Consider the following 25,303-nt stretch of genomic DNA (forward strand, 5'->3'; position numbering starts at 1 on the left):
AAATAAAATAATAACAAGTTATTATTAAAATAATAGTTTTTTTTAATGCAATGCCTTTTTCAAAAACTCTTTTCTACTTATTTGTGACCATAGTCTCTGGCTTAAAAATTCTTAAGGCAAGTGAAATTTAAAGCCTTTGTTAAAGTAAAAGCATGTCCGTATTTTAACAAGGAGGAGAAACTAGATTTATATGCTTTATTTGTCTCAAGTCTACGTTGTATAAAGTATGCAAACATAATGAATAAGTGTTTGATCTCATTTTCAGTTCTATATTTTATAAGCTTCATTGGTTTGTTGTGAATTAGTTTCATATAAAGCACTGTACTTTATGTAGTTATTAGTTGTGCATTAGGTTACCAGTCCATTTTTTTGTAAATCTTGCCATCTTTTTTATTAAGCATGTATCATTAAAGTTTGGAGGTTAATTTGACTTGGATAGATTCAAGACTAATTATTGTATCACAAATTCATGGTAATCTACTCAAACATCTTGTTTAGTCATTGTTTGGAGTATCAATTCAATGGTATGCCTATCAATTATGTTTTTTTGGAAATTTTTAATTGTAACTTTGCCTTGTCTTTTAGGAGAAGCAGTGACGTTCATGTTAGATAAAACTTAAACCAATCCAACTAAAATATGTAGCCAAAGGTTAATATTTGTTTTGTTAATTTGTTACAAATGTTTTTTTTTCCTAGCTATTGACATTATTAAGATCATGCAATGTAATGAGATGATAGATGGATACTCTTCTTTCTTTTTTTGTTGGTATTCTATATTAAAAACAATTTTATTCAAAGTACAGCTTGACACTAATTATAAACATATTTCCTATAAAAATTAAGTATTAGTTTATCATATTACAAGAAATTAACTCTTTCCGTTTGAAAAAAGAATATATTGTTAAAGAATTTGATGTAGAATATCGTGTAATTAATTTTAATGACATGAAAGAGGAAATAGTTAAACTTTATTTACTAAACAAAAAAAAAGGCTTACATTTGATACATTGTCATGTAATTTTATAAATTATTAGCTAAATACTTAAATGTTATGTTATTTTTCTTTTTAATTAAGCAGTTGACCTTTTGGAATTGAAGTCAATTTTGCCCTAATACATTCTGGTACGCAAAAACTTCTTATAATGCCCAAAGACAAACAAAAGAAAAAAAAAGAAAAAAAAAGATGAATTTTTCATTAATTCTGTGCATCGCACATGGTATTTTCTAGTTAATTATACTATAATGAGATTCTTAAAATCATTTCCATTTGTAGATACCATTCAACACTCAAATTGTAATTGCTACTAGTATAAATAAATTTTTACTTCTGTTCATCGAAAAAAAAAAAATTAATTGAGTTCTTCAGGTGTCCAATGAGATGAGGGTAAAGACGAGCAAAGATAATCAACCCCGCAACGGCAGCCACAATGTCGCTGCGCATGTCGTTTTAACGCCGGTAAGAAGAGACACAAGGATGGCCAGCAACACGACAATGGCGTTATAAATACGCAAACTCGATGGTCGCTGGAGTGCTTGCCGTGATCACAACAGCACCGGGCGCGAAGAGGGCACTAAGCGGAACTGAAAAATGGCGGGCGGTGGAAAGGTCTCCTTCAAAGTCACCCTCACCTCCGATCCTAAGTTACCCTTCAAAGTGTACGCAATTTCCCATATCCTCCAAATTCCAATTCATTTTTCGTCGGTTCTTAATCTCTCAATATCTTGGTCATATCAATTTCAGATTCAGCGTTCCAGAGGCTGCACCTTTCACTGCCGTCCTCAAATTCGCAGCTGAAGAATTCAAGGTGCCTCCACAGACCAGTGCAATTATCACCAACGGTAGTTAGCTCTATAACCTCTCTCTCAGATTGTTATCTTCTCCATTGTTGTGTGTTTCCTAACTTTTGCCTCTCATCTTTCTTGTTTGTTATATTGGTAGTTTAAGCTTGTGTTCAATTTTTTTTGGACAATGTAATCAATGATCGGATCGTCAGATTAGGGTTGCTGATTTGTGAAGTTTTTGGGTTATTCAAAGTGCATTTCAATTCACGCGGACTTTTTCCAATTCGGAATTGTATTCGTCCTGATAACTCTTTACTATTGCCCTGCGAGAGAAAAGCGCTTGATCCTAAGACTAGACTAAATCTATCTAACAACCACCGAGCTTTTAAAAAGGAAAAACAGAAAAAAGTTAAAAGATGAAGTGAGGAAGCGGGGATCATATTATTCCTGAACCCTAAAATTATTTTCCTTCCGAGACATAATACAAGAGCTTCTCAGCAATGAACTTATATTGCGTATGATGGATGTTGTTGCGTGTTGGCACACTTTCCTCTCAGCTTACAAGATCCCTTTCATGGTATAATACTGATATGTGCGGCCAGCCTGCTGTGGAGTCCATTGAAAATACTTGCACCCTTTTAAACTATGCTGCTAGATTAAACTACAAAAAGAAATTTAATTTCAAAAATTATCAATATCCTCGTATAAATTGAGATGCAAACTTTAATTTTTTTTTTCCCTTAACCTTATTCCTTATCATTACACGCCAAGATTGACTGTTCATTGTTTGGTTTATACATCACGATGTGGGGAAAACCTGAAACCCCAAATCCTTTTCTTCCTTGGCATGAAAAAACCTCTAGCAGAAGATGCACGGGACTTCAAGGATATCATTAACCCATTGGATTGTGAAATGTTGCTAGGTGCCGTGTAACCTGGGTAATGTTGTAACTTTTGATGCCATGTTACAGTAATTAACATTGTATGTGATGTGTCCTTTCTCTTTTGACATAAGACTGATTCCAAGAGGTTTGCTCTCTGCGTTGTGAAAAACAATGCTCTGACCAAGATTATGTTTTATCCAGTATTAGTGTTCAGATGATTCTTAGCAGCAACATAGTCATTGCCCAGTTACATCTTTTGTAAAAGTGGGTCCCTCACCATTCCAATCTGCAAGACTGAAAATGAATAGATATTAAGATTTCGTCGGGACAAGCTGACAAATTTAAATATTTGTTACTTATAAATTTTGGATGTTTACTTTTTAGTTGGTGGGCTCATCATTTTTTTTTTTTTAACGCACGCCACAAGCCAATCATTCACTGTTTCTCTGATTTGTTCAGTGCCAGTGTGTATGGATCCTCTTGTGTTGCGGTAGGTAAATTGACAGTCATTTGGAGTAAAATGTTACTCTCCTGTTAATTTGGATGGTCTGCATCTGTTAGAAACACTTTTTTACTTTTAATGAAAAAATAAATCTATATCATCTGATTAGATTGTCATGCTTGACTCAATAAATAATTTTCCTGCCAAAAATGAGGGAATCCAAATCCATTTCCTTGTTGGCTGTCAGCCTTTGGCCAAAATTATATCCTGTCTCTGCACGTGAATCGATTTGTGTGACTAAAAGACTTGTGATTTATTCTTTCATCTTTCTTATTAGCACCTTCATGTCAGATGTGCTCCAAATGATATTTATTACTTCTTATGCATGCAGATGGTGTTGGGATAAATCCCCAGCAGAGTGCAGGTATGTCAAATTGTCAATTCTTTTTTTAATTGAAGCTGGACGGTATGAATTATGTATCCCCTCTCACTTTTACTGCCTGAGGTTGGCCTCAGACGGTTGTCATTGCTTAATTTTAGTTGGTTCAATGGGATTTTTTTCAAATACGAAAAGAAACTACCTGTGGGCAGTTACACCCCCAGCCATCAAACAGGTTTTGGTACAATCCTTGGTTAAAATATTCCCGAGCTCGTGAGGCACTTGCCTGATAGCATGGAAGCCAGGCATAACTGAGAATCCCCATTTCGCCAAGTAACCTGCAGCTTGATTTATCTCTCTAAAGACATGTCGAACCTTCACCATCCAATCCCTTTCCAATATCCTTTTCAATTCCAAGATAATTCTGTGATCTTGATGCTCCAGATTAACATGCACCTTTATGAGTTCTAAAACTTCAGTAGAATCAGACTCTAGGATGATCAAGCCAAGATCCCACGCCATCCTAAGCCCATGTACAGATGCCCATAACTCTGCAGTAAGATGATCTCCGTCTTACTCAAAAACTGAGACGAAAGAGTCCTCAAGCAACCCGTCACATGCAGCGGTATTAGATGTCATCGAAAAAGCTCCATCCACGTTTAATTTCATCCAACCCGTTGTGGGTGGTTCCCATCAGTTCAATGGGATTTAGTTTCATTACTTGTCACATACTTCCTCCAGTCCCATTTACAAGGCATATTCTAGAAAATCAATTTGGGCCCATTGATAAGTCACGGTGTGGCTTTTTAGGTAATATTTCGGACATATTTGGATATCCTTTTAGAATAAATTTTAGGTTCAAAACCATGATTTTAAAAAATTTTATCCAAACACTCCAATTTTCCCATACTCCATTTGGTTTTCAAGACTCCATTTGAAATAAGTTAAAATTTGTTCTATTTTGAAAAATCAATATCATAATCAATTTTTGAAAATTTATCCAAATACCATCACATTCTAATAATCAATTTTTTTCTTAATTTTTTTCAATTAAAATTCAAACACACCCTTTAAAGATATCCAAAATTACTCTTCATGAAAAAAAAAATCACATGACATCATTTTTTTGGATTTGTTATATGGTGGCATATTTAAAATTTTACACTTTTATTCATTGTACTTTTTTTTATATTGATATTGATGAAATTGGTAGAGATGATTTATAAAGAAGATTGGAGGAGTATTTGCCAACGCACTATAATTTAGTCATGCACAAAATAGAAGAAAAACTTTTAATGGTTGAACATTGGGAGGGACATTTTTCTAACGAGCATAATGAAAATGGTATTTGGGGCTTTGCTTACAATTGTTTTATGAGACCTCATGATTCACATGGTCGAGTTGCAATCTGTGGCTCCTAAAAGGTTTATACGATGACAGTGAATTTAATATGCACAATGGATTAATACTGCTTGGTTACAGTTGATGACATCATTGGATTGACATGCATTTCAATGACTTTCAGGCAATGTTTTCCTCAAGCATGGGTCAGAGTTACGGCTGATTCCGCGGGATAGGGTTGGAGCCTCTGAGATGTTGCTGAATGTCTGAGTGGATGCCGCACCTTTTTAGTTATACTCACCTCCACTGCCGTAGCTTCCTAGATGCTATGATTATTGCTGACGTTCTCGTAGTTAACAGAGGGTGTAATGATTTCCTGCGGTAGATAAAGTTTGGTTGAATAAATAAATAAATTCTTCGGAAAGGATAATACAAGCTTCCCTGGCATTGTAGAGCCTTCTGTCTGGGCTTTGATTATGTTCATCCGCAAGAAGGTTTCCTTATCACATTTAAAAAGAAAAAGGGTGGGAGTGCTCCCTTTATTCGATCACTTTAAACATGTGGTAGATTTTTCCCATGGGCAACTCCTTGAATTCATGATAAAGTAATATTGAAAAGGCACAACTGGGTGCATATTGCATAATCGTCTGTCGGCACCCCGAAAAAAGGTTGAGATGGTGCGAATGCTCAGGATGGATTCTTGTAAAATTCCTATTCTATCTACATTTGGGATCAATGGAATGTTTGGAGAAGATTATTCAAATGGTTCATCTAGAATCAATGATATATTAACATTTTAGTATAAATATAATATAAAGTCATTAATTTGCCACGATCAATGATCTCCCTAAGCATGGGGCAGGGCAAGGGGGCCGTACCGGGTGATGATGGACTGATGGTCAGGTAGTTAGTAGAAGTAAAGACAACGCCATTTAGGCTTTGTATCCAACAGAAAATGGCACATTTATGTTGTCATAACTCAACCGACTCTCTGCTTCTCAGTGAACTGGTCCCATAACATTTATACAGTTCCCTCCTCCCTAGCCCCTCCCAATCCTTCAACTTTTATAGTAATAAATGAGTATATAAGGCTTCCCCCGGAGCTACTTACGAGGTCAGGCATTTAATTCCATCCCCAGTTCCTAAATCTTCTGCCACTTGCGATGTCGGAAAGATATTTGACAGTATAGATCAAACGCTTGTCTAAAATAAGATTCGGTTAATACAGCGTGTCTTGTGCGTAAACGTACCCTTTGTCGTAAAATTCCCGTTCAGTATTACTACGATTACCCCTCAATAAATGAGCTTCAGCCTTCATGATTACTATACCAATTACCGTGCAAAGAATCAATCATCCTCGCTACATCCAATAAATTAACTTCCCTAAAACAAACCTGTTATGCAACCCATGGAAATTTTCAATCGAGACAAGAAAAGTGAACTTCTAGGGGATGGCCTGGTAAGGAGGAGTAAAATTTGTTGGCGCGATGAAATTAAAGGAATAACCCATTTGAGCTTTTGCGTGGTCACTTAGAATGTAAAAGAGGATGCTATCAGCTATCCAATTATGCGGTTTTACTTGATTTTCCCGCATGCCTCAGCTTCCTGCAACCTTGCAAAGGCCCCTCTAATAGGATACAGCTTAGAGCACCAGACACATGTTTTGCAATCAGATAACGACAAGACTCCGAGGCAGTTAATTAAACAAAGCATGGAAGTTGGGAGAAGACGTGATGAAGTTAAGTTATAATGGAAGAATATAAACAGTCTGCTAGTAAAATGGGGCAAGGGTGACAGGAAGAAGCAACATCGGTTATTCTTTTTATGGTTTCCCCGGACATCGATGAGCATAAAATTCCTCAACAAGCCGTGGTATTGGAGAAACACACTGCTCAAACAACAAATCTCGTGCCCTCCGTTTTTTCTCTTTTTAACCAAAAATTAAAGGATGCCTGAACAGAGATCAGATAGTTGCGAACTTGTGATCCAAGATAACAGCTGAATTCTAGAAACGCCGGCACATGCTGTATCATCGGTCTTGTTTTTATGTTCTATATCTGGAAACTCGTTCACAGGAATGAATTGCGTCTCTGTTTATTGCCCAAAAAAAAAACAGAGAGAGCAAATAATGAGCAGCAAAGTCAGTGTAGCCATGGGCAATGGGTTTGGAAGTTGAGGAGTAAAATTCTTTTTTGAATTAGAGGCACAGGTGCTCACAACATGAAGTTACAACCTAGACAGGACTGAGATCTCCTTCTTACAGGGAACTTGCATACCACTAGAATACAACGCCATACGGATTCTGGAAGCCATTCAATTCAGTACACTGTACAATGAGGTGGAGCCGCCGGTCAGTACTAGTACAACATTGCCCATCTAGCCTGGAATGTAGATGTGAGGGAGGACACGTGGAGGCGCCTGAATTTACGACTCAGCTGAACCCAAATTTAGCGGAGGACAAGCGGCCGGCAGCGTTGTGTACTGGTTTTACATAAATGCCCTCCACGACATCAAAAAATAACGATCTTGTCAACTGCTGCGAGTAAAGGCAATTCCGTAAATTTCATACACGGACAAAAAGCGGTACAGAGAGTGGGGGGGGGGGGGAGAGATCAACCGCACGTCTCGCCGGTAAGTTCAGGCGGCCTCCACCTGGGCCCGGGCGCTGCTCAAATTCTTACCTGGCTCAAGTTACCAATTTGCCCTTTCTTTATCCATAACTAACGGAAAGGCTACACTGTGTTTAATAAGGATTAAAGGAAGATGAAATTACCTTCTCTTTACGGCTTCGGTCCCTCCTCTACCTCTACGTTTCTCATTTTCAATCCCAGTGAATGCCATCTAGACTTACCTAACTAGTGATTGTTTTGCCTGCCAATTTTCATTAGGTACAAACACCTTCTTTCATGTATTCGTATTGCGACAGTCTAACATTGACAAAAGGGCAGATTCATAACTTCGTATCAAGGCACCATGTAAATGAAGGTTTACTCTGGCATTGTAAGAAGAGAAGAGAAGAGAAGACGAAAGAAAAAGTGGCGATTAAAAAGGCGGATTATCTGGGACGCCTAACCAAAAAATAAAAAGAAAAAAGAGGCAGCTAAAGTGAGAGGGTTCTATAATGCCTCTTTTTTAGTATTTTTAATTAATCAATTGATTGATTTTTTGAGACGTAACGCAACAAATCTTGACAACGGTAAATTCTGTGGCGAGAACAGCGAAACCGAGGCAATTCACTTTGCTGACCGCTTCTGCCAGAGCTGTGACCCCGTTCCTCCTACGAACAAACCCCGTTCCGTTACCGACTATGCTCTCCCACCCCTCCCTTCATCCAGCGTTCTTCGCTAGAATGAATGAACACTTGGAAAACGAAATGTTTATCCTTCTAGTTTTCATTCGAATAGCTCCATTATTTAAATAATTAAATAAAATAATCATTTAAAAACTTACTCCATTCATTAAAAAATATAAGATATTTTTTAAAGAATTAAATGCCAAAAACATAAGATATTTTTAATCATGATCAAATTATTTTTTTTAATAATATTTTTATTAATAATGATATTATATTTATTGTAGGGTGTTTTAATATAAAAAAATAAAATTAATTAAAAATAAATAATTATTTTATTGAGAATAAAATTTAATTAAAATATTTTTAAACATAAAGGTTATTTAATTTTCTGCCGAGATCTAAAATTTAGTTATTCTTTGCTCGTTTGTCGGGTTTAATTTTATTCTTTGCTTGAGCCATTTTAGAATGCGTATGAGCTTTTGTGAGGAATGTCAGTCTCTTCTTGTCCACCTATCTATCCTTATTTTCTCTTCATATGCAAGCCCTGTTCCTTTCCATTCCCCTCCCCCCCAAATGCAGAATAATTAAAAAAATTATTTTAAAATATAAACTATTTTAAATTTTATTTAAAAATATCTTATAATTTAAAGTGAAAGAATCTCATATGATATTAAATATGCACAAATGACAGATCAAATGGTTTAACGACAACTTATTTTAGTTGAACTTAATCCAAAGCCTTTTCGTGTTTTTTTTTCTTCACTAGTTTAGTCCTTTATTTGAATGTGGAGAAAAATAAAGGTAAAAAAAGTTAGGAGAATTTTTTTAAAAGATAAAAAAAATTACTATTTTTAAATTTTTTTCTTTAAATTTTCTTTTTTTTCTTGTTTTCTTCCTACTTTCCTTCCATCCAAACTGATCTCATTCCTAACTTATGCAAAATAAGGTAACCAATTAAATTAATGCCCAATATAACTATTTTAACTAGGTAGGGTGGATAGTGGGTACATATATTTTAGAGAAATTAATTCACTGGTCACTCAAACTTTCTTCTTCATCTTTTCAAAGTCTTCTTTTATATTTTTATCTTCTATTTATATGTTTGTTAGGGGTAATTGTGGAGACGAGGTTCACTTTTAATTCTTGTGCGTCAACTTTGCAATGCCTATTTCTCTACGAGACTCTGGGCTTAATTTATTATTTTAAGAACTGTTATTTTCTAAAATATATTTTGATAACAAAAAATAATGAAAACAGATTTTTTTTTTTGCATTTTTTTATAACAATAATTTTGAAATATTTAAAAATACTTTTATTTTTTATTGTTCAAAATAATATTTAATTTTTTTTCCAAAACACCTTTTAAGAACTAGTTACCAAATATATATTTTTTTATTTTTTGTTTTGAATAATAAAAAACTGATTTTAAAGCAAATTTTCAAACAAGCTCTTTAGCTCGTTTCTCGTTATTTACGCATACACATCTGCTGCTTTTTTGGCCAAACAGATCCACTGCTACAATCTTGCACAAAATGTATTTTATTTTTTTATGCATCTAGACAACCAACATCCAAATCCGATCATACAAAACTTCAATCATAGGGTGACCAATATCAATATGAATATCAATTTATTTGAAAACGAAATAAAAAAATATTGATAGCCTCAAGCCACAAGCTTATACTACATGGCATGACATGACAAATTAACAACACAAATCCCGTTATTTCAATCTCGGTTTTCCCAACCGTCACTTTCGTCGGCTGTGTCTCAAGTCGAAGGCAAAGCCATCCCTGCTTGCTATGCTCGAACGGGTACACACACTCGCTCCCTGAGTCGGTTCAGAGTCGCTGTCTCGTTGAGTGGGTCCTGCTTCTCTACTCACTGCAGAAAATAAAAGACCTGGCTGATAGGAATCGGAGCAAAGAAAGCACCCAGACTTCACAAAGTCACAACTACGACGTCTACGAAAATTACAGACACGTTTCTTTTTTCACTGGTCTCAATCTCAAATCGCTTGCTCGCTCTCTGGTAACTCTCTCTCCCCCTCTCAAGAACTCAACCTGTTCTCCTCCCTCCCTGTACTTCTCTACTGGATTAGAGGCTGCAGAAGCTGATCGATCATCGCTGGCTTAGTTTGCCATGAAATCTAAAGCCCATGCTCACACTGGAAATGGCTACGCTAGCGAGAGTGGGAGCAGCAGCTCTCCCAGCCCGCCAAGGTCACCGCGCCGTCAATCATCCACCAACACATCGCATTGCCGTCGACGACTGCGACCCAAAGCCCTCTCTCACACCACCCACCGTCTAGAAAGCTTCGCCGCCGGTATCATTGCTCGCCGGAATATCCGCTACTTCTTCCTGCTGCCACTTCTCTACATCTCTGGCTTGCTCATGTGGGTGGGGCCGTTCTCTGCCCTCATTGGCCACGCCCTGTTCCCGGCTCAGTCTATCGTAGTCACGAGATTTTTCAAAAGCTTTGGCCCGATATTGAGTCTGACAATTCGTCTGCAGTGGAGGTTCGTTTCCCGGGTTTCTTTTATTTTGCACTGCGTTCTCTATCGTGTTCACGTTATTTTGTCATCCGTATTCTGGAAGGGAATGGAAGGATACCCTCAAGTAAGCATCAATTTACAAATCCTCCCCACCTGATGTTCAGAAAATGACATATGTATTGATGATGAGAAAATTCACATGATGTTTGCATAGCCGCAGCATGAGTCAAGTGCTAAAATTGCTATTCTTCTGATAAAAATCAAACTAAAAGATGAAGGGCAACGTAAAGTTCTGTTGAAATCTTTTCTTCTCCCACCATTCCGTAGCTCCTAATGTTTGCTGGCAAAATTTAAGAAAAATGCGGCTCTTTAACTATTTCACGAGGGAAGATCCTTGTGATAAAAATGGTGGCCTCTTCCTGTTCATCATTATTTGCCATTATTTGTTTGGTTGCTGTCGAAGAAGTGCGTTTTAGAGTCTACTTGCTGAATCTCACATTTAATCGAATTGGCCTTACCATTACTTTTTTTTAAAACCATTTTGACTGTCAAGTGTTGACTACTTCGTAGATGTATGAAATATGAAATTTGTTATCTTTATTCAGATGCACTGATTTGTTTCTGGCCATTTCAACAGTTATCTTCAGTATGGAAGTACAAAAGAAAGTTGAGGGAGCCCAAACCTTGTCCAAATGTCACCTCAATGCAACATGAACATTTTGGTACGCGCTTAGATTTGATTGGGATTGATTTACCCTTTTCATTCCATAGTTTTTCCTAATCTTTCTGTGAAGTGTAACTTATGTTATTTGGGCCGTTTATCACCATGTTCCAACTTGTATTCTTCGACAACCTCTTTGTCGGAAAGTGGGATTTACACTGGACGAAGCTTAGTGTATGACGTTAAATCAGTGCTTCTTTTCAATTTCAGCGTCTTCAGGCCATAATGGTTTCCTAATTGTGGAGGCTAATGGAGGCCTTAACCAGCAACGTTCTGCAGTATGATAGTTTTTTTTCCCTCTTGCTTTAAGCTGTTTTATTTTCATTTAAGACATAAGCTCATAACATTATCCATATTTTTGTTATATTGTCTATCATATGTATCATCCGCAGATTTGCAATGCTGTGGCCGTGGCTGGACTCTTGAATGCTATACTGGTTATACCTCACTTCGAATTCCACAATGTCTGGAGAGATCCAAGGTGATTGATCTTCTTATCGTCTCAGAACTATAAAAGCTAGGCCTTTAAAGTGCTTCTCGAGGACTTTTTGATGCATAAACCGTGTCTTGTGAATTGTTAGGCTAATTTCATGGCTTTTAACTCTCTAATATGTGGCTGAGAGGGAAAAGATTATTCTATATTAGTTAGTAGAATGTTTCCATTAACTGAGGGTCTGAGTTGTCTGACAATTTAATTGCATAGTTCTGAGAAAATTTCTGTTTCCTGTGCTAGTAGTTCCCTGCCATGTTAACATTAGTATATCTCTTTCTAAATAAATGAGTTGGAATAGAGAAATATGTTTATATACACCTTGATCTCATTAACAATGCTATTGCTTTGCATGCTAAAAATTATCAGCTAAACTACACATGCTATAAGGCCTAGGTGAGGAGCAAATTTCTCACAATCTGATTTGTTGATCCAAATTTGTTAGAACTTTTAAAATTTGGCATGTGACAAGTCAAGTTTTAAATTTGGTAAATGTTTTAACCAACTAGCGGTGGTAATGAGACCAAACTAGACCTTACTGGATTTGTGATGCCTTTATGAACGGATTTTTAATATTTAAATGCAACATAGTGAGCATAGTAATGCTTCTTGGGCCCATTTTGTCCTTGATTATTTCTGGAGCCACATCCAATTCTCAAATTAATATTACTTGCCTGTCAGTGAATTTGGGGATATCTACGATGAAGATCATTTTATATCTACTCTTGAGGGTTATGTGAAGGTGGTTAAAGAACTTCCTGAGGTACTCATGGAGAGGTATAATTATAACATCAGCAATATCACTACTATCCGGGTCCAAGCTTGGGCTCCTGTCAGTTATTACTTGGGAGTTGTTTATCCAATCATGCAAAAGGAAGGGTATGTATTGGACAGCTTTCTCACCTGTTATTATTTAACTTTCTATAATCTTTGGGATGAAAATGTTAAATATATAATTTTATGAATAAATTTCTTTTAGCATCCAAATTAGTCACTTAACACTGGTTTTAAACTAACAATTTGATAAGACTAAGGTTTTTCTTTTGTTTGGGGCTTGGTAAACCCTATGCAGAGTCATTCGAATATCGCCATTTGCCAACCGATTAGCAATGAGTGTCCCTCCTCACATTCAATTTTTGAGATGTCTTACTAATTATAAAGCTCTGAAGTTTGCTTCTTCAATATCAATACTAGCCACGAAACTGGTTAACCGAATGATTGAGAAGAGTTCAAGAACAGATGGGAAGTATGCTGCTGTGCATCTACGCTTTGAGGAGGTATTGATGCCCATTCTTTCCTGTAGTGAGCAAGTTATTGGCATCAGTACATTATGGTCAGGGGCTTTACTTTAACCAGTTTCACGTTATTATTGAATGTTAATTATTTCTGAACATGCAGGACATGGTGGCATTCTCCTGTTGTATATATGATGGAGGGGAGGTAGAAAGGTTGGAAATGGATTCAGTTCGAGAGAAAGGATGGAAGGGGAAATTCAAGCGAAAAGATCGTATTATTCTACCTAACCTCAATAGAATCAAAGGAAAATGCCCACTTACCCCTTTGGAGGTATTTATTTATTTGAATTAGTGCTTCTCGAATTTTTCTAAATTTTTAAAACAACTTTCTTAATAGTTCTCAATAAACAGGGATTTCCATATTATGTTCTTGGTAGCTCTCTTTCCTGATTCTAATGGTTCTTCAGTATTTGTATCTTTATTAATAGTAATTAAAAAGTGGCACAACAGAGAACCAAACAAATCTATGCAAGTTAACTCCCCCCCTCCCCAAAAAAAAAAAAAAAAAAACCATAACCCTGCAAGTTTGTAAGAAAGCTCTTGTTACACAGAAGACTCATGTTTTAATGTATATGCCTTCGCTTTGTAGGTTGGGATGATGTTGCGTGGCATTGGGTTTGATAACAATACATCAATATATTTGGCTTCTGGGAAAATATACCAGGCAGAGAGACATTTGGCTCCTTTAATAAAGATGTTTCCCAATCTTCATACGAAGGAATCTCTTGCAACTCCAAATGAGCTTGCTCCCTTTAAGGTAAATCTTCTTATTTGGATAGCAGATATGGAGGAAGGGATGAAAGGAATCATTCCCTATATTTGGCAGTTTAATTCAGGTTGGGTGGACAGGGAGTATAGAGAGGATGGGTGTTCCTCTTACCTGTCCAAAAAAGAGAAGTATGTTTATAATGCATCACACTTTTATCGCCTGACTCCAATCTACCTCCTGTTTTATTGAAAAAGTTTGTTTATAATGCACAAGGCTATAATGAAGTCGAATGTTATAGTTTTTGCCATTCTTTCCCTTCCTCGGTTAATCATTCCAACAAAGTTATAATGATCAGGGACATCTTTTTTCAACCTTTTCTTTTTTAAAAAAAATGGTCTCTCTTCAATCTCTTGCAGTTTTGATGTCTCGTGAGCTTATACTGCAAGTTTTGGGAGGTTCAAGAATATGAAAAACTTCAAATAATTCATCATTCAGAAGATTAATTTTAGTGTTGCTGCTAATAGTGTGTTACCTTCTTCTACAAGAGTGTGTGCTGAATTTGTTATTGGGAGTTTTAAAGTGCTGATACTCAACTTCATCCTCCTTTAGGAATATTCCTCTCAATTAGCAGCACTAGACTACACAGTATGCTTGTATAGTGAGGTTTTTGTAACAACTCAGGGTGGTAACTTCCCTCATTTTCTGATGGGTCATCGAAGATTTCTCTATGATGGACATGCAAAGACCATTAACCCTGATAAGCGCAAGCTTGTTGGTCTCCTGGGGAATGCTAGTATTAGGTATATTTTCTCAATCCACCCTCAACTCTTTCTTTCTCTCTCATCGTTTACAGACCTTCTATGCTCCAGTAAAGCATTTCAAACTGCTGATAGGAATATTTAATTTGTTTTCTTGTATTTCATTCTGTTCTTGTTTGATACTTGTAAAAAATTAGATCATGCTAAGAGTTACTTTACAAAATTCTAATAGGTTGGAATGGTCATACTGATTGTTTCCCATAGACTTGAAAGGGAACCTTTTAATGAGTATTGTATGAGTGAAGAAGCAGATACAAAAGTGCTATATATCTGATAAAATCTTGATCTGTGGTGTAACTTGGAGAGTTTAAGGGTAGCATTTGAGCTGGTGCGGCCATGTTGTCAACCTTAGTGATTCAGCAAGGGAAGGGAAACTGGGAAAATGGAAAACACATGCACACACACTAACAAAAAACCATGGCCTTCGCATCAGAATGAATTTCTTTGGAGAGCACTGTTAATAAGGTCTTAATCTTTGCACTGATTAATGGAGAATATTTTTAAAAAACATATAAATCTGAAAATGTGTATATTTTGAAAATAAAGATGAGATCTGTGCAATGTTGGCAAAATTTTAGAGAAATAAGTAATTTTCTCATAAATATTTCACCAGGTTTTCCAACTTAAGGTTGACTCAACTTTCTCAACGTGGTTTTTGTTTTATCGCTATTGTAGTTTATCTTTTTTAAAGCTGCCCTCTAACACTTTGCTTTGTACCTAATATATAAAAATAAGATATATTCAAAAATTTGATTACTGAAATTTAGGCTTGGGGTTAGGGTTTGAAAAATTTGAAGGCGCTGGATGATAGAAAATATTTGGGTATCGGTTTTGCAGTTGGAGAACTTTCAAGGAGAAGATGGAGTCTATGCTTGGTGACAATGACCGGAAAGGAATCCTTGTACCAAGAGTTAGAAAAATTAACAGGAAAACTTCAGTCTACACATATCCGTTGCCAGAATGCAGATGTCTACAGCAGTTGCATGCCAGTCAAATTGACCACAATTTAGACAGTCATGATAATTACATCCGCAGAAAAACTTAAATGAATAATGCCATTCTTCTGATGTCATGTCTTCCACGCCCCTGAAATCATCAGATTTGCATCAGTTCAACACCCTTGGTATTTCACCCTTCTGTGGCTAATGATGCTACATGCTCTTCTGATTTTGAGGGTAAAAATGAGTTGTTACTGCCCAATGCCAAGATGTGGGCACTGCAGTTCAGAGGATGAGAAATTCCGTTTGTGTGTTTTTCTGGCACTGAAGGAAGATTTTCTGTGCATATTACATGTTTTTCATAGGCTGATAGTTTTTTGGCTTTGCCATGGGAAGGTAGAAGTGGTGACACTGCTCAACTTCGCTTGTGTTCCACGGAGAAGTACATAAGAACTCAGGTACAGAGTTGTATTTTGACTTCTCTCTCTAATCCATGTTTTTAGAGCTGATACGGACCTTCTAAATATGTCATTTATTTTGTAAAATTATTAGGCTAGGAGAGGGAATTGAAAAAGTGAATTGATCAAATTTTGCATTTTTTGGATTCTTTCTACCAGTTTCAGCTTAGGGAGGCATTCTCTAGGTGCTGTGGACGTGTGCTTGTGTCTTGTGCCCTCCTCCATCTTTTAAGATTCAATTTCACTTCTTCAGGCTCTTTTTTAACCTTATCTCAACTTTCTGTACTCGAAGATTCCTCAGATGATGATCTTTGAAAAGTAGGTAGTGAAAATTATCCGAAAGGAGTTGAGATATTTCCTTATCATGTCTTGAAACTTCTCCTTCTGTTCATAATTGCAGATAAACTATAGCAGGGTTTTCCTGCCTTCTAAGTGTTAGACCATCTTCTAAACGATGTTATTTCGTTGCCCCTCTAATTGGCTCGTTGTGTAGTCAAGCTTACTCTTCTCCTTGACCCATCTCACTAATCCAATTTCACGCTTTAGTATTTATGCATTAAAAGTTCTTTTGATTTGGGCAATATGGGGCCGATTCTTGTGATGACAAATGCAAAACTACAACAATCCCCTATATGTGTTGATAGCCGAATATTAGACACCAATATTTTTTTGGGTAAATTATCTCCTGCACTTGCAGCATCGGAGAATCCACCGTATGAATGTGGCCTGGGAGACAGCTAGGCAGCCCTGGGGTCGGGGACTTGTGATTTTCTTGTCACAGGGGGAAAGAAGGACAATACTAACCTAGGAAATCTCTCGTTTTGTTTCCTGCTTCTCCCACCGTTATACGCCTCATATGGTCGGCGAATTGCGACGGCGCCATGTACCCAAATTATCGCAAACCAAATTTAATATGAGCAACGAGGCTGAAGCAAAGGGGGGCCGCTGGTCCTATCAACTAAGCCCTATCATTCCATGATTCCGTCTGAGCAGCACCGTGTGCAACTGTACACAAGGAACATGGGTAGGTCCCACTAGAGAGCGTATCAAATGCTAGTGAACCCCACCCCCTCACTCCTCATCATTATCACGTAAGCTGGCTACCCCGTGGCCCACTCTCCGCACCTGTAAGGTCAATCTCTATTCTTTAATCTTCGCTAAGCTTTAGCCCTCGATATCACCCAAAAAACTAAAAATAAAAAATAATAACAGCAACTTTTATGTTTCTAGAGACAAGTTCGGCCGTGCCCTTCAGACAAGTCTTCATCATGCATGCTGGTGCTGGGTTGATTTCTTTTAATCATTGCATCCACTTCGTGCCCCAGCCAAGTCTTCATTCTGATTTCCGTGACCTTTTCCTTTTGTTCTTTCGCAAGCATTACATGTCCCCAGTTGATTCTGATCTTCCTACTTTTTTTCAATAGCTAGAAGCACGCACAGCAAAAGTTACCCCAAAACCTCCAAGCTCGCCTTTTCTTTTGCTCCATCTTGGCCTCGTATTCATTCTTGCTACCTGGCGTCCCACTATTCTCGAACCATGGTGAGCCAGGCAATAAAAATGTTTACATAATGTATTTTCTTGTGCGGTTCTTTCGTGGGGTTTGACGTAAATTTTCTCTTGATATTGCTGGTGCTTGTTAACCCCATGCCGAGTTGCTTAACTTTTGGCAACAAACCTCGAAAAGATCCCAAATCATTACACAATGAGTACAAAACAAGAGTCAACTAAAAGCACAAATGGTTCCGGAAACCCGTGGAATGGAAAAACACAACACACAAATCTAGAAGCCAGGCGACCCCAGAACGACACAAGTGCTCCCGCCACGAAAATGGTTTCACGTTTCCGTGTCTCGATCAGGAGGCCCTTCTATTCCCTCAGAACTTAGCATTTGTCCATTTTTGTACGCCTTACCAAAAGTTGTTCTCGCCCCTGCCCCTGCCCTGCCCCTGCCAGTTATTTCTCCTGATCAAGAGGTATTGGAAGAAGCTGTTACAATGAATGGCGTGAAAATTCACATGAAAAGGGAACTAAGTTGTTCCTCGTTATCACTGATCTCATTGTATTATATTGGAGGTTGAAACAGATCAATGACTTGAGCAATACACCACTTCATTTATTACGTGACAGTTATAACATTTTGTTTAATCGATGGTTCATATTATATTTTGTCAAATTCATAAAAGTTTAGACAATCAATTTTCAGAGAATTTGATCTCTTATTCTTAAGAGACTTCAACTATCTTCCTAAAATATTTATTAACATATTTCAATTTTGTCCCATTAAAAAATAGAACATTCAATGGGATTGATTATTAAAAATCACAATTAATTCCATAAATAAGGGCATTTTTAACCATATTTTTTATTTACATGATGCGGTTATTCATGTCTTGTAAAAAGGATCGGTGGTGGGAGTATATTGCTGATATATATTTGGGTCTGAAACAATAAAAAATTTATACAAATATACGCTATTGTTTGTTCCTACGTCTTGCTATGATGATAACTTCCACTGAACTCAATCTTCACTCCGCGGTAATTAACGGCGCAGTTCACTCACCCGTAATGAATACTCTGCTTCCTCACATTCATGAGATGTCAACCGGGTAAAAAATGAATAATAATTCACAACACCAATTGATTTTTTTTTTTGGAGTATTTTTTTTCATTGCCTGCAGTATTCTCTTATTAAAAATAATTTTATTTAAGGTACGGTTGAATATTAAATATAAGTATTTCTTTTAACAAAATTTGAACATGTTATCAGGGATTAAGCCTTTCAACCAAATCTAATCTCCATTGATTTTTTGGGAGTAGTTATCAGGGGTACTAATTCATTTTTCTAGTTTCAGCTGGAACCTTTCTGGACGTTGATTGTGTAAAGAAACTGTACGTCTTGCGAGAATATTTCTCATCTAGTTGTAACGAAATTTGAGTACTGCATGTCAAACAGTCATGTGCAGGTTAAACACAAATTTTCATCCGGCTTCAATTTAACTGAGGGCCTGAAATCTCTTCCACAAAAACCAAGTAATTATAATATTATGGATGCATCAGTATAATCTCTATCCATAACTATTATAGTAGCAAGTAAAGTAACTAAAGAAATAATTCCTTTATTATATATCGAAAGTTTCATAAAGGGATAGCTTTAACCTAAAGCAGTGGCTTAGGAAAGACAAAAAGGAAAAGGTAAATTCTAATTCTAATGCAGTAATATACACTCCTGAGTCAGGTGAGCCCATCAATCGCCAAAATTGGCACATACTAGTAGTTTAGATGAAAAGAAAAAGGAGCTAATCAAGCAAAGAAATTCATAGCAGGAAAGGTTCAGTCCTAGTCCCTGGGCTCCAAATCAAGAACACACATCAAAAACCAGAGTAGAAAACAACGAAGCAAGGCAAAATAGCTCTAGGATTCGACACATACAACTCTTCCAAATTGGAATAAGCCCCAACTTCTCCTGCAATGGAATCATACTCCTCCGTGCTAATTATTCCTCCTTCTATATTCTTCTTTACCCTTCCTGCTATCACCCTACATACCAGCATTGCCCTTTTCTCGTTATTTTTGTCATCTCCTGAAACCTCCGCTTTGTCGTGTGCTTTCCCACTTGTCGCCGTCGTCAATATCCCCTTCCCGCCGGCGACTACCTTGAAGCCGTTCTTGATTATGCCACACACGCTGCACTGTGGTATTGAGTTACAGAGGTTGGTGGAGCCTTTTAGGCCCAGTGAGCACAAAGTGGTCGTGCAATGGAACCTCAGCAGCTCGTTCCCGTCTGCTATGCAACGAGGATGCTTCTTGGGGAGCTTTATGGCTCTGGCTTTGATGGAGTCTCTGTACTCTTCGAATTTCGTAATTGTCCGCTGGGTGTTGTGGACTTTAAGGATGCGGTCTATTTTGCAGACTGGAGATTGTTTCTTTAGCCAGCTCGAGTGGAATATGATTTCCACTATGTTCTTGCTCGTATCTTCTGGACCCAGCTCAGATACTGAAATTTGTAACACAATAGAAGGATTACAAAACAAACACCTAGTTATTGTGTCATGGATTTGACAGAGCAACAGAACATATCAACTAATTCAGCTAGAGAAAATGAAAATCACAAGCCAAAGAAAAATTCTTTCTGGTAACATATCAATCAAAAGGAGTTACGGGAGCAACAGATACCAGCATGTTTGACGGCCTGATGAAGCTCTAAATTTTCAGGCTTCATGAAGATCTCGCCACAGTGAGGGCAAGGGTAAATGCTACTCCTGAGAGAAGGGTCTCGAGTGAAAGGAAGAAGAGGGTCAACCACCATTCGACACTCATAGCAACCAGAGAACCTCCTGAACGGCTTTCCCCTGAGAGACCCACTCACAGACGAGTTTGAAGATACTGACAGGGAGTTGAAAGTGGAGGTAGACACGGCAACCCCATTTAGTTCATGCAGAGGAGCTTTCAAGTATCTGTTAGAATTAGAAGCATCGTTGTTGGCAGTATTACAGACACCCAGAGACACCCTTTTGATCTTGTTGATGTCAGGGGACACTGTTTCAGGCCTTGCCACGACCTTGGTGTTATCACAGAGTGAACCTGAACACCTCATTTTCTTGCACTTCTCTCTGCTTTCTTCTGGGATGGCTTCTTCTTCTTCCTGCAGCTTCCTTTGCTCTTGTTTCTTCTTTGGTTGTTTCACTACCGCCTGCTTCTGCTGCTGCTGTTGAATTTGGACAGTTCTGCAAGGCAAGAGGCCTCTTATCACCGCCCAAGAGGCTTGTTTCTCTGTTTTCTGGGGAAGCTGGTTTTGTTTTCGACTGACATGGTTGGGGTCTCTCCTCTGGGTTCTGGGTTTGCTCATCGTAGGAAAAGATGCAAGTGGCGGCTTGCTTTTGAAACTATTTCACACCACAGCGCACTAGGATGTTTACAACATGACTGAGTGTGCTTGCACTCTTGTACTTGTAAGGGTTGGGAGTTGAAGCTCGCACGTGCCATTTTTATATACGGGATCACAAAATAATGTCATAATTTATAGTAACTTTAATTTCTAATTCTTTGTCGTCTGTTTATATATAATCTAGCAGGAACGGGTACCATACATATCTAAAGAGCCAATATTGTAATGGTACCATCAGTTAGGCTTTGAGCTGCGTGTTTTTTTCTTTTTCTTTTTTTATTTTTCCAAAATTTGTGTCTTTCCTCCACCCTGGGGATGAAATCTAGTTATTTAATAATTTTATACTTGACACATGCATGCCTTAAAAGAAATAGAGCATCTACCTTTTGCAATGGAATGGTATTGACTCGATTCTTATTTGGCTCCTCTAGTAGTGTCAACTGTCAAGGAGGGAAACTATTGGACTGCTTGGTGTCTTTTTGTACAGCACTAATGAGATTGAAATGAAAGAGGTGTAAAGTTTAAGTCTCACGTCTTTAGGACATCCAGTTTGATCTCTGATGAGCTACCTTTCAGAATATGATTTTCTAAAGAGTTCATGCATGTCAACGGGAATCTTCATATTAAACATTCTGTAAATAGCATACGGATCTTTGATATTCCCACCCATAGTAATTGAATTTGATGCTTCTTCTTGGGCGAGGGTGGTTGGATTGAATACTTATTTGAAATTCTTGTGAACTTGAAATCTGTTGTTCTTATCTTCTTTCGAAGCCAGTGAACCGCCCAATATGCTTTTAACTTGCACATCCAGCTATCCTTTGATATACAGTTGTTTCCCTTTCCGATATTGGAAACTGCTTCTGGTCCATTCGGCGACTTCCATAGGGATTTAAGTCTATTACCATATTTACAAGCCCTGAAACTATTCATTCACCCATCATCGAAGAATGAAGCTGTTTGCATATAACAACAAAAATATCTTGGCCACTTGAGTCTGACAGTCAATGACATGGACCATTTATTTGGCATGTAAAATAAATCAGTAGACAAACTAATTCTTCTTCATAGGACCATATTCTGGCCATGTCATTATAATGAGTGTATATAAGCGAGTTCCATATAACTACTCCAATATTATATGACTGACTGAATACATACCGGTGCAGTAATGATTAGTTCATTATATTTCATTTTCATAGCGTCAAAGCAAGCTCGAATTTTTGGTGGATGGGAGTTGGAATAATTAATTGGGGTTGTCGTTATTAGAAGCCCAAGGTGAGCCTTTTTTCGGGTCGAGCGCGTGGCACAGATTTTCTAGTTCCCTACTTATTACCCCATAATGCTGTGCTTTTATGGACAAAGCAAAAGTTCTTCAACCTGATTCCTTTTTCCTCAAAATCATGCATGCCACTCTGAAGTTTTCACATCTCTGTTCAACGCTAAATTACATCATGATCCCCACCCAAAAACGGCCTTTGCATTGTGTGGGTTCGTCATCGAATTGATAGTCATTAGAAGCTCGTACTACATTTGATCTTAGCCTTGATTAAAATCTGATCACGGACAAGAAGAACCGAGGCAAGGGCTTCTGATTTTCACTTTCGCTGGGAAATTGAAAATCTTTCTAACTCTGGAAAGCTGTCACCTTGCTTTCACATGTCTTTGTGTTTTTTTATCGCCTTTTTCAGTGGGACAATAAGGCAAGAGCTTTATTTCTTGCCCTGATTGAGTGAAACAACGTACTAAAGCTTGATGCTGCCAGATACCATGATAATTAATCAGATGTCAACACAGACGCGAGAGCCTCACCCTGTTTTGAAATTTAAATCTAAATCTGGTCAGTTAAAGCACACTAGACAGAATTTAAGAATAAAAAAGGGAAGCTTGGGAATATTTCTCTCAAAAGAGAAGAAAGGGGTGGGTTTGAAATGTTTACTTCGGGCACAATGGTGGATTAAATGCAGGACGCGACACTTAATTACAAAAATACAAAGTAAATAGGTGAGCGCGAAAATTTAGAGACATTGGGAAACAAAAGAGCCTTTGTTAAACGTAACGAGACACAGATATGGATATATGTACGAAGAAGTTTAATTATATTATTATTATTGTCCACTCCGGGAACAAAATGGCAACGAACAAAGATGACACGTGGGAATTGGACTCGAATAATCAAACGCCCCGCCAAAGCTGTTCGAACTTGTGAGCAAATATATCCTAGGTCTTGCCTTTACAGATGTTAGGACAAGTTAAGAGGATAAAGAAAACAACTAATGAACACATAGTTCAAGTAGTAAAAAATTGTGCTAACTTAATCAATAGTTTTAAATTCGAATCCTGAACATGTAATTGTATTAAATACTTGTTGAAAAAGCTTTGTTACTCCAAATATATACTAGGTTTCGTTATTAATGAGTAATGTGTAATTGTATTAAAAAAGGAGAAAGAAAATAGAGTCATGGATAGGGTACATGCTAAGAAATAAGAAGAGAGTACTGAATTAGAATTTGAAAAATGATGTCAACTAGAGCCCACTCAGCCTTGTTTGCCCCGTTGAGTGTAACATCCCAATTTAAATTTTAATAGTTAATTTGGGTTAATAGAAATAAAAAAAATTAATTAAATAAAAAAAATTTAAAAAAATAAAAAAAATATATTATTAAATTATTATTATAATAAAAAAAAAGAAAAAGGTTTGAAAAAAAAAGGGAAGGAAGAAAACGTGCCGCCGCCTCAATAGTAACAATAGTAAAATAAAATAATAATAAAAAAAGAAGAAGAAGAAAGAAGAGAGAGAAAAGAATAAAAAAAATGTGTGGGACCCACTGAATTTTTATAAAAACTCACATGTTCCTTCGTTTCTTCATTCATTCCTTCGTGCGCGCTGAGGCAGAGAGAACGCGAGTCGCCGATGCGAAATATCTAAATTTTTAAGGTAAGAGTTTTTAATAAGATATTTAGGATGTGATTTTAAGCTTTTCAAGACTAAGTAAGTGTTCTAAAATTTTTTCTTAGTCATCCTTCTTCTTTAGTTTCTGAGTTTGTAGTGGTAGAAAATTTAAGATCTGGAAGAGGGATGAATTTATGTTGAATAAATATGATCTTTGAGGTTGTCAGTAGTATAATAAATGTTCTAGAGTATAAATTTATTGATGATCTTTGAATCTGTGGCTTATGGATCAAATTCTAAACTAGATCTGAAAATATATGTTGATTTATTGAGGTTTAGATGATTATTTGGGATGAGAAATGAATTATTATGGTTATAGGATTATGATTCTAAGCTAGAGACTTAATTTTTAATTTTTGGGTATTTTAGGTACGAATTTATGAAATAAAAAGAAAATTTTGATAATAAAAATTAGTTTAGAAGTTGATTTTTAGATTATTAATGTTTATTGATAATTAAAAGAGGAGTTAAAAATTTTACTTAATAGTATTGACTCTAGATTTGTATTAAGATTGAGATTAGGAATTATGTTATATTTTTAATTCTATTATTAGAATTATTTTATTAGTTTCAAAAATTGAAACTAATATTTATAAATAATATGTTATTTGTAGATTGTATTACTGGTGAAGATTGTGGTGAGAGAGAAATTTTAAGGAATAATTTATTGAAAAAGCCACAAGGTAACCATGCTTTTAATTTGTGATTAGTGTTACTTCATGTTAATTGGGTGATTATTGAGAAAATTATGAATTTTGTAATATTATATAATTGTGCAATATTATTATGAATTTGTTTAATTATTGTGAAAGGTGTTGGGAGACTTGCTATTATTGTTGTATTTATGTACCACGTGGTATGCCCCTATTGGAGCTCAATAGGTGGCTTGTAAGGGCTCAGGCTAATCTACTTTTGGCCGGGTAATTTAGCACCGAGTGAGGGCTACGGCTCGAGGTTAATGGAGGGATATAAGGATGGTTGTTTGTGTTTATTATAATATTTTTATATTTATTGGAATTATATTATTTTTAATTCTCACTTAGTAAGCACACACTTAACTGTTTGTATACACTATCATAAATTGGCTTTGGTTACTGGGACTTTTGAGTCTCATTATGTGGTTAACAATTTTCAGGAGAAGAGCCACGAGTGACACGTGGAGGAGTCCTAGAGGCTTAGTGGTATAGATCCACTGTCTCTTTTGGGTATTTAATTTATGATTTATAATGTGTTATATTGCCAATATTAGGGCTTTTTGTTTATTGTCAATTATATGAATATATAAATGTAATCATGCTTTTCAAACTATTTCTATTTTTGGTACAATTTGGATGACTGTAATTTTAATATTTGGTTTACTTTGGATTGGTTAAAATGGCATGATTATAAGGCCAAATAACTGGCTTGTGTTGAAAAT

General features: G+C 36.7%; 3 protein-coding genes across 3 annotated transcripts; 2 read left to right on the forward strand and 1 right to left on the reverse strand.

Annotated features, from left to right (window-relative positions):
- The first annotated feature begins 1,494 nt into the window (after positions 1–1,494).
- Positions 1,495–5,378, forward strand: LOC129294466 (ubiquitin-fold modifier 1). Its single transcript, XM_054932862.1, has 4 exons — positions 1,495–1,656; positions 1,742–1,839; positions 3,500–3,532; positions 5,013–5,378. The coding sequence occupies exons 1-4, from the start codon at positions 1,589–1,591 to the stop codon at positions 5,096–5,098; spliced, it is 285 nt and encodes a 94-aa protein (XP_054788837.1). The 5' UTR covers positions 1,495–1,588; the 3' UTR covers positions 5,099–5,378.
- A 4,504-nt stretch (positions 5,379–9,882) lies between these two features.
- Positions 9,883–16,507, forward strand: LOC129294676 (O-fucosyltransferase 10-like). The gene is given in 11 exon segments (XM_054933133.1): positions 9,883–10,554; positions 10,557–10,642; positions 11,256–11,340; positions 11,550–11,617; positions 11,732–11,820; positions 12,511–12,708; positions 12,902–13,106; positions 13,228–13,395; positions 13,714–13,881; positions 14,443–14,633; positions 15,489–16,507. Coding segments are annotated over 11 exon segments (1,755 nt in total). The 5' UTR covers positions 9,883–10,265; the 3' UTR covers positions 15,697–16,507.
- A 2,637-nt stretch (positions 16,508–19,144) lies between these two features.
- LOC129294621 (uncharacterized) lies at positions 19,145–21,023 on the reverse strand. Its single transcript, XM_054933045.1, has 2 exons — positions 20,222–21,023; positions 19,145–20,042 (listed from the first exon to the last, which is right to left on the reverse strand). Exons 1-2 carry the CDS (start codon positions 20,892–20,894, stop codon positions 19,417–19,419), a joined length of 1,299 nt encoding a protein of 432 aa, XP_054789020.1. The 5' UTR covers positions 20,895–21,023; the 3' UTR covers positions 19,145–19,416.
- Between the last annotated feature and the right edge of the window lie 4,280 nt (positions 21,024–25,303).

This window comes from Prosopis cineraria, unplaced genomic scaffold (genome assembly GCF_029017545.1).
Source record: "Prosopis cineraria cultivar Desert tree isolate PC_DT_omini unplaced genomic scaffold, ASM2901754v1 PC15, whole genome shotgun sequence".
In the NCBI taxonomy this organism is placed as follows: Eukaryota; Viridiplantae; Streptophyta; class Magnoliopsida; order Fabales; family Fabaceae; genus Prosopis; species Prosopis cineraria.

Bases quoted from the DNA above. Each gene is read 5' to 3' on its own strand.
- LOC129294466 (XM_054932862.1), top strand. From the start codon at position 1,589: ATGGCGGGCGGTGGAAAGGTCTCCTTCAAAGTCACCCTCACCTCCGAT. The intron at 1,840-3,499 runs GTAGTTAGCTCT...TTATGCATGCAG, and splicing joins CAGTGCAATTATCACCAACG to ATGGTGTTGGGATAAATCCC. The intron at 3,533-5,012 runs GTATGTCAAATT...AATGACTTTCAG, and splicing joins AAATCCCCAGCAGAGTGCAG to GCAATGTTTTCCTCAAGCAT.
- LOC129294621 (XM_054933045.1), bottom strand. From the start codon at position 20,894: ATGAGCAAACCCAGAACCCAGAGGAGAGACCCCAACCATGTCAGTCGA. The intron at 20,043-20,221 runs GTATCTGTTGCT...TACAAATTTCAG, and splicing joins TCAGGCCGTCAAACATGCTG to TATCTGAGCTGGGTCCAGAA.